The 13,977-nt window shown below is 38.3% G+C and overlaps 2 protein-coding genes across 2 annotated transcripts; both read right to left on the minus strand.

Moving 5' to 3' along the window:
* Positions 1–1,809: 1,809 nt before the first annotated feature.
* Positions 1,810–6,224, minus strand: LOC113152489 (integumentary mucin C.1-like). The gene is made up of 6 exons (XM_033325952.1): positions 6,117–6,224; positions 5,671–5,772; positions 5,407–5,574; positions 5,172–5,288; positions 3,074–3,865; positions 1,810–2,336 (listed from the first exon to the last, which is right to left on the minus strand). Exons 1-6 carry the CDS (start codon positions 6,199–6,201, stop codon positions 1,810–1,812), a joined length of 1,791 nt encoding a protein of 596 aa, XP_033181843.1. The 5' UTR covers positions 6,202–6,224.
* Positions 6,225–8,433: 2,209 nt separating this feature from the next.
* Positions 8,434–11,505, minus strand: LOC113152673 (urokinase plasminogen activator surface receptor-like). The gene is made up of 5 exons (XM_026346057.1): positions 10,423–11,505; positions 9,974–10,069; positions 9,722–9,889; positions 9,348–9,461; positions 8,434–8,826 (listed from the first exon to the last, which is right to left on the minus strand). Exons 1-5 carry the CDS (start codon positions 10,481–10,483, stop codon positions 8,609–8,611), a joined length of 657 nt encoding a protein of 218 aa, XP_026201842.1. The 5' UTR covers positions 10,484–11,505; the 3' UTR covers positions 8,434–8,608.
* Between the last annotated feature and the right edge of the window lie 2,472 nt (positions 11,506–13,977).

Below are 13,977 nucleotides of genomic sequence, written 5' to 3' on the forward strand. Positions count from 1 at the left end.
AATGATGCCATAGTCATAGTATTTTAGACTGTATGTGTGAGAGAAAAAAAACCATCATGTCATAATGGCATTTTATGTATAGTGTAAAATGAAATTGTAGATGGGAAATAGAGAAAAGGTGTCGTACTACAGGGACGTATAAAAGTGGGATGTGTTAGTGGTTAAGAGGTGATTGGAGAAGATGCAATGTCACACATATTCATGTCGCCTAGGTTAACTAGGCGCTTTAATTTAGCTCATCTGTTGCACAGCATTTCAACCCAGTGTAATATAATTAGCAAAACTGGCATGTGTGGAGTTGGTCAACAACTTTAGAAAGATGTGTAAACTACACATTTAAGGACAATATTGATTGATCCTTGTATTAATTGTATTTATTTCTGATAGAGGGACAGATGTTTCTGTAGGAACATACAGTGGGATAAACTATATTCACAACATTTCAAAATATCAACAATTTATTGGGCTACAAAAGACTTTTTTCACTTCATTATCTGAGGCAATTTCCAAAGTACTGTAGAGTCTTTTTTTCTGAGGAAGGTATCAGTTTGTATTTATTTTATTGCAATTTGAAAGACAACTTGTGAAAGTAATTGTGTATTGTCTCCATCTGTTATATTGCCTTATTCGTCTAGTCCACACAGATTCCATTGTGTTAACTTCAGGTCTGAACAAATGCAAATGTGTGAGGAATTTTAAATAAGCCACAGTAAAATAAGCTACTGTATATATGCAGAATACATCATGTGGAAGTGCGTTTGGTCTTGATGTTTTCCATATATTACTTTTACTGTAAACAAGGAGGGAGCAAATGCAGGAAAATCATTGTTGTGTCATTGCAGTCTGCATTTATAAGTTAAGTAGACACTAGCCATTAAATGAAACAACATATTGAATATTAAATAACAGAGAATATATGTTGTAATAGAAACCAGGTTCTTTTAGGTATAACTGACTAACTTCTGATGAGAAGTGAAACGTTATTAAGAGCCTCAAGCAAGTCTAGTTCCCATAAAGTACCACCTACAGTCTATACAGCCAGTTGTAAAATAATGTTTTGGGTTTAAGGGATTAAGTTTTACCTCTCCTATACTTAACCTTAATTTAAGACTGTTTACCCAAAAAGGTGAAATATGTTTCCATAATTTGCAACAAAACTTGTAAAACATCCCAAAATAATGTTCAGCATTCAATATAGCAGGATTTTCAGATCCAGGCTATGTACTTCTCAAAACCTCATAACTGCATTACCATCTAATCCTAATCCTCTAATAGAGGGTAACTAAGAGACCAAGCAACAGATGAATGATACTCAGTGTGATACAGCAGGAATCACTGGTTTTTGAAGGACAAATTATTGAATCAGCACTTGTTGTCAAGGCAGAGGTTGTTAATGGGGCCCCATTTGTTGTTGTCGTTGTTGTTGATGTTGTCACCGAGGCAGCTGCTGTGGTAGGGGAGGCTGCTGTTGTTCTTGTTGTTGTCAAGGAAGCTGTCGTTGTTGATGTTATCGGGGCAAAAATTGCTGTGGTAGGGGAGGTTGCTGTTATTCTTGTTGTTGTCAAGGAAGCTGTTGTTGTTGATGTTATCGGGGCAGAAGTTGCTGTGGTAGGGGAGGCTGTTGTTGTTCTTGTCGTTGTCAAGGAAGTTGTTGTAGTCGTCAGGGCACCTTTTGTTGTTGTTGCCGTCATCGTCGAGGCAAACGTTGTTGTTGTCGCATTTGAGGCAGCTGTTGTCATCATCAGGGCAGCTGTAGTTGTTGAGTAAGTTGTTGTCGTTGGAGAGGTGGCAGCTGTTGTTGATGTCGGGTCAGCTGTTGTCACCATTAGAGCAGCCGTTGTCATCGTCGTCGGGGAATCTGTTGTTGTTGATGTTGGGGCAGATGTTGTTGTTGACATTGTTGTCGACAGGGCAGCTGTTGTTGTCATTGGAGAAGTTGTTGTTGTCATTGGGGCAGCTGTTGTCATTGTTGTCGTAGTTAGGGCAGCTATTGTTGTCATTGGAGTTGTTGTTGTTGTTGTCAGGGCAGCGGCTCTTGTTGTTGTTGTCATCGTTGAGACAGCTGTTGTCGTCATCGGGGCAGCTGTTGTTGTTGTCGTCGGGGCCGATGTTGCTGTTGTTGTCATTGCAGCGGCTCTTGTTGTTGTTGTCATCGTTGAGACAGCTGTTGTCGTCATCGGGGCAGCTGTTGTTGTTGTCGTCGGGGCCGATGTTGCTGTTGTTGTCATTGTTGAGGCTGCTGTTGTCATTGTTGGGGCACGTGGTGTTGTTGTTGTTGTCAGGGCAGCGGCTCTTGTTGTTGTTGTCATCGTTGAGACAGCTGTTGTTGTTGTCGTCTGGGCCGATGTTGCTGTTGTTGTCATTGTTGAGGCTGCTGTTGTCATTGTTGGGGCCCGTGTTGTTGTTGTTGTTGTCAGGGCAGCTGCTGTTGTTGTTGTTGTCACGGCAGCGGCTCTTGTTGTTGTTGTCATCGTTGAGACAGCTGTTGTCGTCATCGGGGCAGCTGTTGTTGTGGTTGTCGGGGCCGATGTTGCTGTTGTTGTCATTGGGGCAGCTGTTGTCATTGTTGGGGCCCGTGTTGTTGTTGTTGTTGTCAGGGCAGCTGCTGTTGTTGTTGTTGTTGCAGCAGTTGTTGTGGCAGGTGTTGTTGTTACTGTTGCCGAGGCAGAATTTGTTGTTGGGTCAGTTGTTATAGCCATCGACTGAGCAGAAGGTGTTGTTGTTGCAGAAGGTGTTGTTGTTGCAGAAGAGGTGGCAGTAGTCGTTGTTGTTAGGTCAGTTGTTATTGTAGTTGTGACAGCTGTTGTCGTTGTTGGAGAAGAAGTTATTGAATCACTAGTTGTTGGGGTAGATGTTGTTGTTGCAGCTGTTGTTGTGGCAGGTGTTGTTGTTACTGTTGTTGAGGCAGAATTTGTTGTTGGGTCAGTTGTTGTCGCCATCGACTGAGCAGAAGGTGTTGTTGTTGCAGAAGGTGTTGTTGTTGCAGAAGAGGTGGCAGTAGTCGTTGTTAGGTCAGTTGTTATTGTAGTTGTGACAGCTGTTGTCATTGTTGGAGAAGAAGTTATTGAATCACTAGTTGTTGGGGTAGATGTTGTTGTTGCAGCTGTTGTTGTGGCAGGTGTTGTTGTTACTGCTGTTGAGGCAGAATTTGTTGTTGGGTCAGTTGTTGTCGCCATTGACTGAGCAGAAGGTGTTATTGTTGCAGAAGAGGTGGCAGTAGTCGTAGTTGTTAGGTCAGTTGTTATTGTAGTTGTGACAGCTGTTGTCATTGTTGGAGAAGAAGTTATTGAATCACTAGTTGTTGGGGTAGATGTTGCAGCTGTTGTTGTGGCAGGTGTTGTTGTTACTGTTGTTGAGGCAGAATTTGTTGTTGGGTCAGTTGTTGTCGCCATCGACTGAGCAGAACGTGTTGTTGTTGCAGAAGAGGTGGCAGTAGTCGTTGTTGTTAGGTCAGTTGTTATTGTAGTTGTGACAGCTGTTGTCATTGTTGGAGAAGTTATTGAATCACTAGTTGTTGTTGGGGTAGATGTTGTTGTGGCAGGTGTTGTTGTTACTGCTGTTGAGGCAGAATTTGTTGTTGGGTCAGTTGTTTGAGAAGAAGTTATTGAATCACTGGTTGTTGTTGGGGTAGATGTTGATGTCCAGTTGTCAGTTGTTGTTGGGGTGGACGTTGCTGTGACAATATCTCTGGAAACCCTTTTTTTAACCATACATCTATTACACAAACTCGTCCCCTGACAGGCGGGTCCAATGGTGACGTTACCAAAACTTTGCAAGAATGGTCCAATGATCAGTCTGGTGGCGGCTGCACACAGATTAGCAGATATGCAGCCATAGGCTGAAAAAAGTCTACACCCTTTAATTGCTGCAGACAAAAAAATCACAGTCTTTAGTAAGTATTTTTTAATCTGTTTGCAAAAATGTATCAATGTAAAAACTGAACAACATGTAAAGATCTAAGTTCAAGTCTTTTATCTTGTAAAAGTACAATGAATTTCCCAGTTGTATTTTATGACCCACATTTTGATCTACAGTTATTCAGTATTGCAATTTTGAGTATGTTAACTTCAACTAAGAGAGATGTACACTATATATTGTGCAAACAGGTGCAGTTGTTCATCATAAACAGTGCTCCACTAATGGTACACACTGATTTTCTGTTCTGTAGAAAACACTAATGAAGAAATCAAATTTAATATGCCCCACTGATCATGATCATGATTTTTTTTGCTTTCTGCTTCGACAGCAGTAGTCATCATGTTGTTTGAAACACTAAATAAAGAGGTGGAATGATATTAGCAGCATTAAATAATCAGAAATAAAATGCTTTTCTTATTGTTTTACGGCAGTTATGTTCCAAAGATGTAATAAATTTAAATACACCTCCACAAAACCATGTGGTAAGGATTTTATGGAAGTAAACTTTTACAGATTTAATCAGATTTAAGTAGTTAATGCAATTGATGCACAGACATCGTCCTCCTGTCTGACCCGCAGTCAAAACTACAGACCAGAAACTAAATGTATGGAATGTTTATAATGCAGATTACTGACAGATGACATGCAAAGTGTGTAATTTAGTGCTTCTAAACATTTTCTTCACATGCAAACATTTATTACTTTGATTATATATTTAGGTTTTAATTGGCTAGGGCTGCAAATTAACCTGAAACCTGCCTTTGACTGTGATATCCTGTCTGCCTGATCTTGAGGAGTAAGGTCATTACGACATCACTTGTGCTGTTTGCTGGTTTTATTGTTTTTTTTTAATAAGCGAGTTGATTCCAGTTGATTTAGTTTACATCCACGTTTTAGCAAAAATGGATGAAAACAGATTGGCCCTTGCTAGCGACAGATTCTGCAACAGCAGAAAGTGTTTTGTATTATTGCATTATAAGAGCTAGATTTGGGATTTGGAATCATTTTCATAAAATTTCAATAATTTTTATGCACATTACGCACAATCCTGAACTGAAATTTAGGCCCTGTAAACTGAATGTTTACCTGTGAAATGCTATGAATTACAATTAACATAATAGTTGTGTGTCAAAATGCTAAATCAGTATAAATTAAGCTTCATTTCATCAGAACATCGACAGGATACACATGAAAAAAAATATAACAATATAAATATTTTCTCAGAATTGATAAACTGTATTATAAGGACTTACCACATGCTTGAAAACAACGGTTTTCCACTCGCCTACATTCTAATAGAGTTTTACACTTAGAGGTAATTGGATGACAAGAGAGACACTGCAGTCTGTTATCTGGCTGAGCAACACTGACTGAAAGTAAAAATGACAAAATGAAGGTAGAACATGTTACAACATGCAAACTGCCAATATTCTTTTCTTACCAATATTTTATTATCATAAGAAAAAGCTTCATTTCATTTGTACTTACGAGCTAGAGTTTCTGAGTTACAGTTGTCTGTGTTGCAGCACTGAGCAGATGCAACTGCAGCTGAAACTCCCATCTTGGCTGAAAATGTGAGAGAGCCTGTGGCCGGACACAGGGAGGATGATGCACACGCCTTGTAGATGTGTCGGACTGTAGTTCCATCTGAAGTAGCTACAAACACAAAGTGAAGGTTGTTATTGATGACAGAACATAACTTGGCAGTACACATATTTTACTGAAAAGTAGATGACATCAAGAAAAAAGTACCTCGAATCGAAGCTGTTATGCACATCATCTCTGAGGAACATGTGACTGGTTCTGTGGTTGAACACTGCTGATCTGTGCAAGTTTGACACTGACGTGCTCCAGCTGAAAAATTATCAGCAGGAAATGCTGGACAATGAGAGAATGGTTTAAGGGCACAGTGTTTAAATGATAAAAATTGTTATTATATTATCATTCTTATTGTCCTCTTCCACCTCCTATTCTGCACAGCCCTTCAGGTATCAAATTACAATAAGAAGATGAAATAATTACTGGTTGGAAATCATTGAAATTCAGATTTTTTTTCTTTAGGACAAGCTGAACCTATGTATCCACCACATTTCCCTACAATAAGATAAGTTTTAATTTACTTTAGTAGTTTTAATTGAAATTAAATAGGAACTAATGAAAGAAAAAGTGACATTAACTGTAACAAGAAGCAGAATTACCTGTGCTGAAGCATGTCCATATGAGTGTCAGAGAAAGTATCAGCTTCATCATGGTGAACAGGTGAGTACTGTAAATTAGCATCATCCTCAATGACAATGCTACGTAGTATCAGCGCTGCTACAGTTATACTGTGCAGGTGTTAAATACAGTCATGGCAAAAACCTCAATAGTTTTTCCAAGAACTTCTTAGGGAAGCTTCTGGGATTGTCCCCTGTGCAGTAGATGAGTCTCGAAAAGGACAATGAGTCACAAACAAGAAGAGGAAAGTTTGGCACCCTATTATTTTTGCTGGGAGTGGGTTGAATTTTTTCATAGAACATTTGTAGCCTATGCGTGATGTGTGATGTAAAACAGTCCTATTTTAATAACCACAGTGTTTGAATATTCACAGAAAGCTTTCTTTCTAAAACAATCCCCATTCACACATCTGTTGATCTGATCTGCGGATCTGTATGTGACCAACATAACCACTGATGAATGCTCGGCTGCTGCTGTCTCCCTTATTTTCATTTTTATGTTTTGTTTTGTTCCTCTTTCCTTTCACCTCAGATCCTCTCTGCCACAGCTCCTGTGTGCTTTGTGTTTTTCCTCTGATATAGTTTCCTTGTTGGTCTTTATTAGTATGTTTTACCTGGAGTTGTGGTATTATTCTAGACTTGTGCCTCCAGTTTGCTTTTACAAATGCCTTTTTGGCTTTTTTTCTTTTTGAGCTGTGCCAAGTGTCAAATTATTTAGTCTTAGTTTTTCCTTTAGGTTTTGATTATTTGGACACTGATTTATTTTGTACTGAACCATCCTGTCTCCTCATTCTGTCTATGTTTATGCTGTTGGGCATCTGTGACAATTAAATTTAATTTTAATTCAGTCAAAGAGCCAAATCATAATAAAAGTCAACCCAAGGCACTTTATTAGTTTATGGTTTAAGACCTTACAACATATAGCTGTAAACAGAATTATATAGAAAACAGAACAATCCCACTGAGCAGCACCAGGAGACAGTGGAGAGGAAAAACTCCCTTCAATTAAAGAAACCTTCAGCAGAACCAGGTTAACTGGACTCTGCAGACAAACAGCTCCAAGGCCGAGTATACCTGCAGAGGAGAACAGAGAGAGGGAGACAGAGAGGAGGAAACACAACTAAGGCAGACAGAACATGATAATAACCTAGAGCTTTGATGATGTGATTAGAAATCTGGGTTACAATCCATAAAAAATACAATTTACAATCAATGAGTAACTTTTAATTTTTATCTTAGTTTAAATTGACTTTATGTTTTTTTTTTTTGTTACACTCACTAAAAGAAGTAGTTGTTGTTTCTACCAGGAGATGGCGCTGTAAGTCCTTTTGTGCCTTGTTGCCTGACATTTATTTGAATTCTGCATCTGTACTGTGGAACTATCTCAGAGATCAGAGCCCAGAAAAGTCATCACATAACTTAAGGTCCAGTTTACGTATAAAACAAAGTCAGAGAAACAATGAGGAAATCGTTCTCTCTCCCTCTGATTGTTAGACAAGCGTTCCTATTATTTTTCTTTTGTCACTGCTGCTGCACTTTTCCGGGTTGTGATTGGCTCAAAACATTTTCTTGCCTGAGTCTGTACATTTGAATGTTTATGAATTTTAGGTTCACTCCAATGCATACTGAGCATTTGACAATAGCTACATGGTGTTGTTACTGAAGTTCTCAAAAGTGGTTTTATTAACATGCTGTCAAACAAAAACAGGGTAAAGAAAAAAATTTCTTACAAAAACTCATTTTCACCTATCCTAGAATAAATAAATAAAATGTTACCTGCAAAGTAAAGGAGTAATATGTATTTTCTTATGCATTTCTGTGTGTACTATACCACCTTGCACCTTGGGATATCATGGTGTGTACCAAACTCAACATCAAGAACCTCTCCAAGCAGCTTGATGTTCCTGTGAATACCGTTGCACATATTATTCAGAAGTTTATTGTCCACGGGACTGAAGCCAACCTTCCTGAATGTGGCTGCAAGATGATAATTGATGACAAACTGAAGAGACAGATATTACAAATGGTAACCAAAGAGCCCAAAACAACTTCCAAAGAGATTAGAGGTGAAATCCAAGGTCAAGGTCTGTCAGCATCAGATCTCACCATCAGTCAGTGTTTGAGTCATAATGAGCAACAAAATATTAAGTTAAGGGTGCCATCAGTTTTTTAAACTAATCTCAAAAGCATTGTCTGAATTTCAGGAGTTAATTTTTAATAAATTTTATTTTATTTATTTTGTCAGTTTCAAGTTATTTCAGTGACCTTTTTTGGGGATTTTCTGTTTTTAACACTAGGGTACTAACTACTAACTACTAATTTCTTTCATGTCTGTACATACATTTGTTTTTTCTCGCCCAAACACTGTCAACTAAAAGTGACAGTGAGCAGTAAACCCAAGATCAGTCCTCAATATGTCTTTTCAGATTCCTTCTGGTGACTTCATTCGTGCATCATCCTTTTTCTTCTGTGCTCTAGTACAGGGTAAAGACAAGGAGTCCTAGCAGCAGATGAATTGGTGTTAAAGCTGTTGCTGGGGCAGTATTGCACAAACTGCTCCCACAACATGTTAGTCCACTACTGAAGTTATCAATGTTATATAGGAAAAGCAGGCGAGTCAGGCTGTGCAGACCCACACACAGGTTTGCAGATGTGCAGCCATAGCGAGGTAAAGTGGTGGACCCATTGTATACTGTAAAATAAAACAATTACTGTTAACATAAAAGCTCCAATATTTAAATAATACATTTAAATAACTGAATATCACCAAGTAAAAATATAGACCACAGAGTAGAAAAACCAGAAGCATAGCGTACGTACTGTTGGAGAAATAACAGAAGAGGTAGAAGAAATACTCTAGGTATTCTGTTATTATTGCAACAACTACAAGCTTGATGTTGTTAAAAGCAAAAAAAAAGGTCATTCAGTGTCTGAATGACTTAAGTGAATTTGTCTCAGTTTTGAAAGTAACTGATAAGAAATTGATTATTATGAAGTAAAACTGGTCAAGTTGAAGCAAATTCTACAATGTTGCTTTAAGTACAATACAAAGTGCAACATTAACAATTATTTTATGATAATATTCTTACAATTATATAGTAACACAGAATACGTCAATCATATGTAAGACTTTATTTAAAATACTGAGAAAACAAAACAAATTTCATTATGTATATATTTATTTATTACATACTAAGTAGTAGATAGACTCACCACTTGCACGAAAGCAGCTTTTCTCCTCTCCCTTACAGTTCAGTGTGGTGCACTGAGAGGTGAGTGGGTCACAGGAGAAACACTGTTGGCTGTTTTCTGACTGAGCAACAACAGCTGAAACAGAAAACCAATAGAATTACTGCATTGTGTTTTTTTTCTCCTCTAACCAATGATGTTGTGGTTTACATGCATGTTTGTCCAGATTCATATTGTAATTGTTGATGTAGTTTAATCGACTCTGACTCTGACTATTACCACTATGGAGGCATAAAAACAAGAATTAATAAAGAAAGAGAAATGATTCATGTGGAGAATACTGAAGTTCATTTCTCATCTATTTTAGGTTTTTCTGTCTAAAGGATAAAGTTACTCACAAGCCAGAGTTGCTGAATTGCAGTTGTCTGTGTTGCAGCACTTAACAGATGCAACTGCATTTATATTCACCAAGCTGACTGAAAACGTCTGAGCCCTGTTGTCTGGACACATGGGGGTTGATGCACACATCTTGAAGACTTTTGAAACTGTAGATGTAGATGAATTCACTGCAAAGTCAAAGTGTAATTTAAGATTGACAAGCAGCGGACAGCAGACACTAAAAGAAGTAGACAATGCAGAGATAGGACAACCTTGAATGGAAATGGTGGTACACATCATCCCTGGCAAACACGTGGTGTTTGAGCACTGATTATCAATGCAGTTTTGACACTGAAGTGCTCCAGCTGCTACAGGTAGAAAAATATTCAATGAGTGTTACAGCATGTGTTAAAATTCTCTCGGGTGATGGGATTTTGATCTTGACAAAGCCCAGAGCAGAAGGTTTCCAATGGTTTAAACTGAGTTTTGAACACTACCAGACTTTTTTTCTTTTTACATGGTTCTGAATTCTATGCAACATGAACCTTTTATCTTACATAGTTTACTACTTATTCAGACTAATTAAAATAAATGACTGGAGATCATTTAATGTAACGTTTAGACTGACTAGTATGAATCGATTCTGAAAACAAAAAGGTTCTAAAATGCTTTAAACTCTTTTCTCTAATATCTGTATAAACTGTGCTGTAAGAATAGTTACCTGTGCTGAAGAGCATCCAGATCAGGATAAGCCCCATCTTTACTGAAAACTGCACCAACATTACTCTTCTGAACAGGTGTTGAATAAATGGATTAGATTCGGGTATGTTTCTTTATATGCAGCCTTTTCTTTCAAACAGTCACCACCCCTTTTTCTAATTGTGAAAAACATTATGTCAACACACCATGACCACATCATTATTCAGTTCCATCAACAATTATTTGTGTTGACTTGTGTAAACAAAAAATTTCACTTTCCCGCCTCTCCTTCTTTTTGAAATTACTTTACAGAATTCCTGTAGAAAATTAACATTTGACTTTCTGTCTCTGTCTCAGCAGCAAAAAATAACATCACAACATAATTTATAATAGGAAGAGAGCACATTACTGTATTATTATAACAGTGGTGCCTCAAAATTAAAAGTGAGCATGTCAGAAGATAGTTGGATGCCAAGTTTCCACCCTTATATTTTAAAAACACAGTTATTGTCTTCCTGTACCACAAAAGCAAACTGGAAGCTGACATCATGCTCACATAACAGCAATTATAACAAATTCAATAATAGAATATGTTTAAAAAGCTTCAGACAAATGTCAATTTAGTGACAGTTTAATGAAATAATACTTGTTAAATTTAAGTAGGAGCTTCAAAGTACTAAAGGCCTAATTTACCAAGATCCCAAATAGTGAGCAATGTGAATTTAGGACCCAGGTGTGTGGCTTTTTAAACTGTGTGTAATAAATATGCCTCTTCAGTGAAGTTCAAGTGAAGCCAGTCAAGTAAAGCAAACAGGACACACCTGACCTCAAACCCTTTGAAAACCCTGTGTTAACTATAACATTATTTGTTGTAGGGTGCAGTTTGTTTTTATGTTGCTTTTGCTAGTTTGACATTAGCATTTCAGTGCAAGCCTTCAATATTACAACCATAACGATAAAGAAGTTGAATTTTTGAGAGGGGATACGACACCACGGTAAACAATTATGTCAACACACCTGACCACATCGTTATTTAATTCAGTGGCTGGTTAGTGTAGTGGTAACATCCCTGCCTCCAATGTGGGAGATTGGGATTCAAATCCCAGCTGTGACCTAACACCAGTAGGGGTCCTTAGGCAAGACCTCCTTACGCTTACCCTGCCTACCCTTGTACCCTACTTGTAAGTTGGATAAAAGCGTCTGCTAAATGACTAAATGTAAATGTTATTCCAGTGACAATTATTTGTGTAGAGTTGCGCATACAGGGTGATGGATATGAAATGAAAAGAAATGAGCCCCGAAAACAAAAAAAAATGTGGAAGAAGAAGCATCTGATCAAGGTTTAAACCATACAAGCTCCTCTGTTAGGCACAGTGCTGGTGGCATCTTTGTTTTTGCTGCATGACTACGCCTGGAACAGGCTCACTAATGTGTTTAATGTTAATGTTCTGAATTTAACCCATGATGGTAGCAGCAGGATGAATTGAGAGGTGTATAGAAAGAATATGTCTGGACTATGCAAGTCTACACTTATATTTCTATTTCACAACATTTCAGAAAATAAAATGCTTTTCTTCATAAGTAATTCCAGTAAGAGCGTACATTTTAATAACAGTAATGCCTCAAAATGAAAGTCAAGCATCTTGATGGTTGGATGTCAAATTTCTTTCTTTATCTTTGGCCTGACCTATTGTATACCTCTTCACAATTATCACAAGCTCTTGGTGAACATGAGACAGTTGCTTTACATTTATAGTTTGGTTTTTGTACTAACATGCAATGTGAACCGTGGGGCGCAGTGTGTGCCTTTCTACAAGTCATCCAAATAAAGCAAACAGGACACACCTGACCACAAACATTTCTAATATCATGTGTATACTTTGTCACTATTTGTTATTGGGTGCAGTTTGTTTATATGCTGGTACAATCTGTTGTATAATACTGAAGCCATGCACTGATCAGCCACAATATTAAAACCACCTGATGGTTTAAATTTCATGTTGAACTGGGGTCAGCATGGGAAAAATGATAATCAACAGCTGTCAGGGAACAATGCATTACAGATTACTGTATATTAGACTGTATCTGCAGACTGGTTCAATTAATGCCTGATGTCTGTCCACTGATTAGTGTATATATTCTTTATTTTGTTATTATACAGCGAGTACAGTGCTAGAAAACAGGTACACTTGATGATCACAGTATAACACTAAATCAGTTTAACCTCAGGGATATCAATCTGTCCACTAAGGATGTTCAAATGATTGTGAATGAGTTTCACTTGCTTCAGTACAAATTAAAGTGACAACAGGTGCAATGGAAACGTAACCCCCCTAGAGTCAATGGTTTTGCATGTGGCCACAGACAAATACTCTCTCCGTATCCCTCCTCCTTTGTTTTTCATGAATGTCCTTGACAGTAGTAGCATGAGGAAATACCTGCAGTTCACTCAGGTTGTGCATCTTCTAGTACAAATTGTGCTATGCAGCTCGAATGGCATTGTCAGGACACATCAGATTTGACAAGTCTGCCATTGGCACACCATTTCCCCTCACAGATGAGAGCTGAGCACATGTGGCAGGAGTAACGACTGAAGTTTGTGGTGAACATTAATGTGGCCTGTAACATTATTAGCATCATCGTCTTGTTGGTGGGTTTGTTTGAGGAGGCATATCCTTGGAGTGTTGCACAGACCTCCATATCCCAGCCAGCATTACCCTCACTGCAGTGAGGTACTGCAATTAAATCCTCACGGCCCAGATGGTGCATTGGCCCTGGGTTCCTCCTGGTCTCTATATGTTAGCCCTGTGATAGCCTAGTGCCCTGTCCAGGTGTACCTCACCTCTCCCTCAGCGACAGCTGGGATAAGCTCCAGCACTCCCGTGATCCTAAAAAAGGACAAGCCGATAATATAATGGCTAGATGGAGTCCCAGCTCCTAAAATAAAAACTGTTTGTATTTACAGTAAACATATCATCAGTAATTAGAAATCTGAATAATGTCAAGAAAAACTCTAACCTTAACCCTAACTGTAGATATTTTTGTTTTGTGCACTGTCCTGCAGTGTTCCTGTAGTTAAATAAGGATGTGGTGGGGTGTGGCGACAGAAACAGAAACACACCCAAACCCTGATGTTTGCACATGTTAAAAAAATGGATTCAGCATCGGTAGACTATATAAGCTCCAGCAGAGCTGAGAAGCTGTGCCATCCAAATAAAGTAATCGACAGCGCTCGCTGCACCTGTTGATCATGATGAAGCTGAGCCTTTTTCTGACTCTTCCCTGGACACTCTTCAGCACAAGTAACTTTACCAACTTGAAATTTTAAGTTATTAGGAACTATTTGATTTATCTCTGTTTATAAAAGACAAAGATCTTTTGCAATAAAATTTAAATGATTAAATTTCTGCCTTTATACACCAGTAGTATCCTTAAAAGCCTGTGTGATGATCATCATCTGCTGAGTGTTTTTCTGCTTATTGCAGCTGGAGCACTTCAGTGTCTAACTTGCACGGAGCAGCAGTGTTCAAACGTCACGTGTTCTTCTGGAGAAATGTGCATAACAGCTTCTATTTCG

Source organism: Anabas testudineus, chromosome 4, assembly GCF_900324465.2.
Source record: "Anabas testudineus chromosome 4, fAnaTes1.2, whole genome shotgun sequence".
NCBI lineage: Eukaryota > Metazoa > Chordata > Actinopteri > Anabantiformes > Anabantidae > Anabas > Anabas testudineus.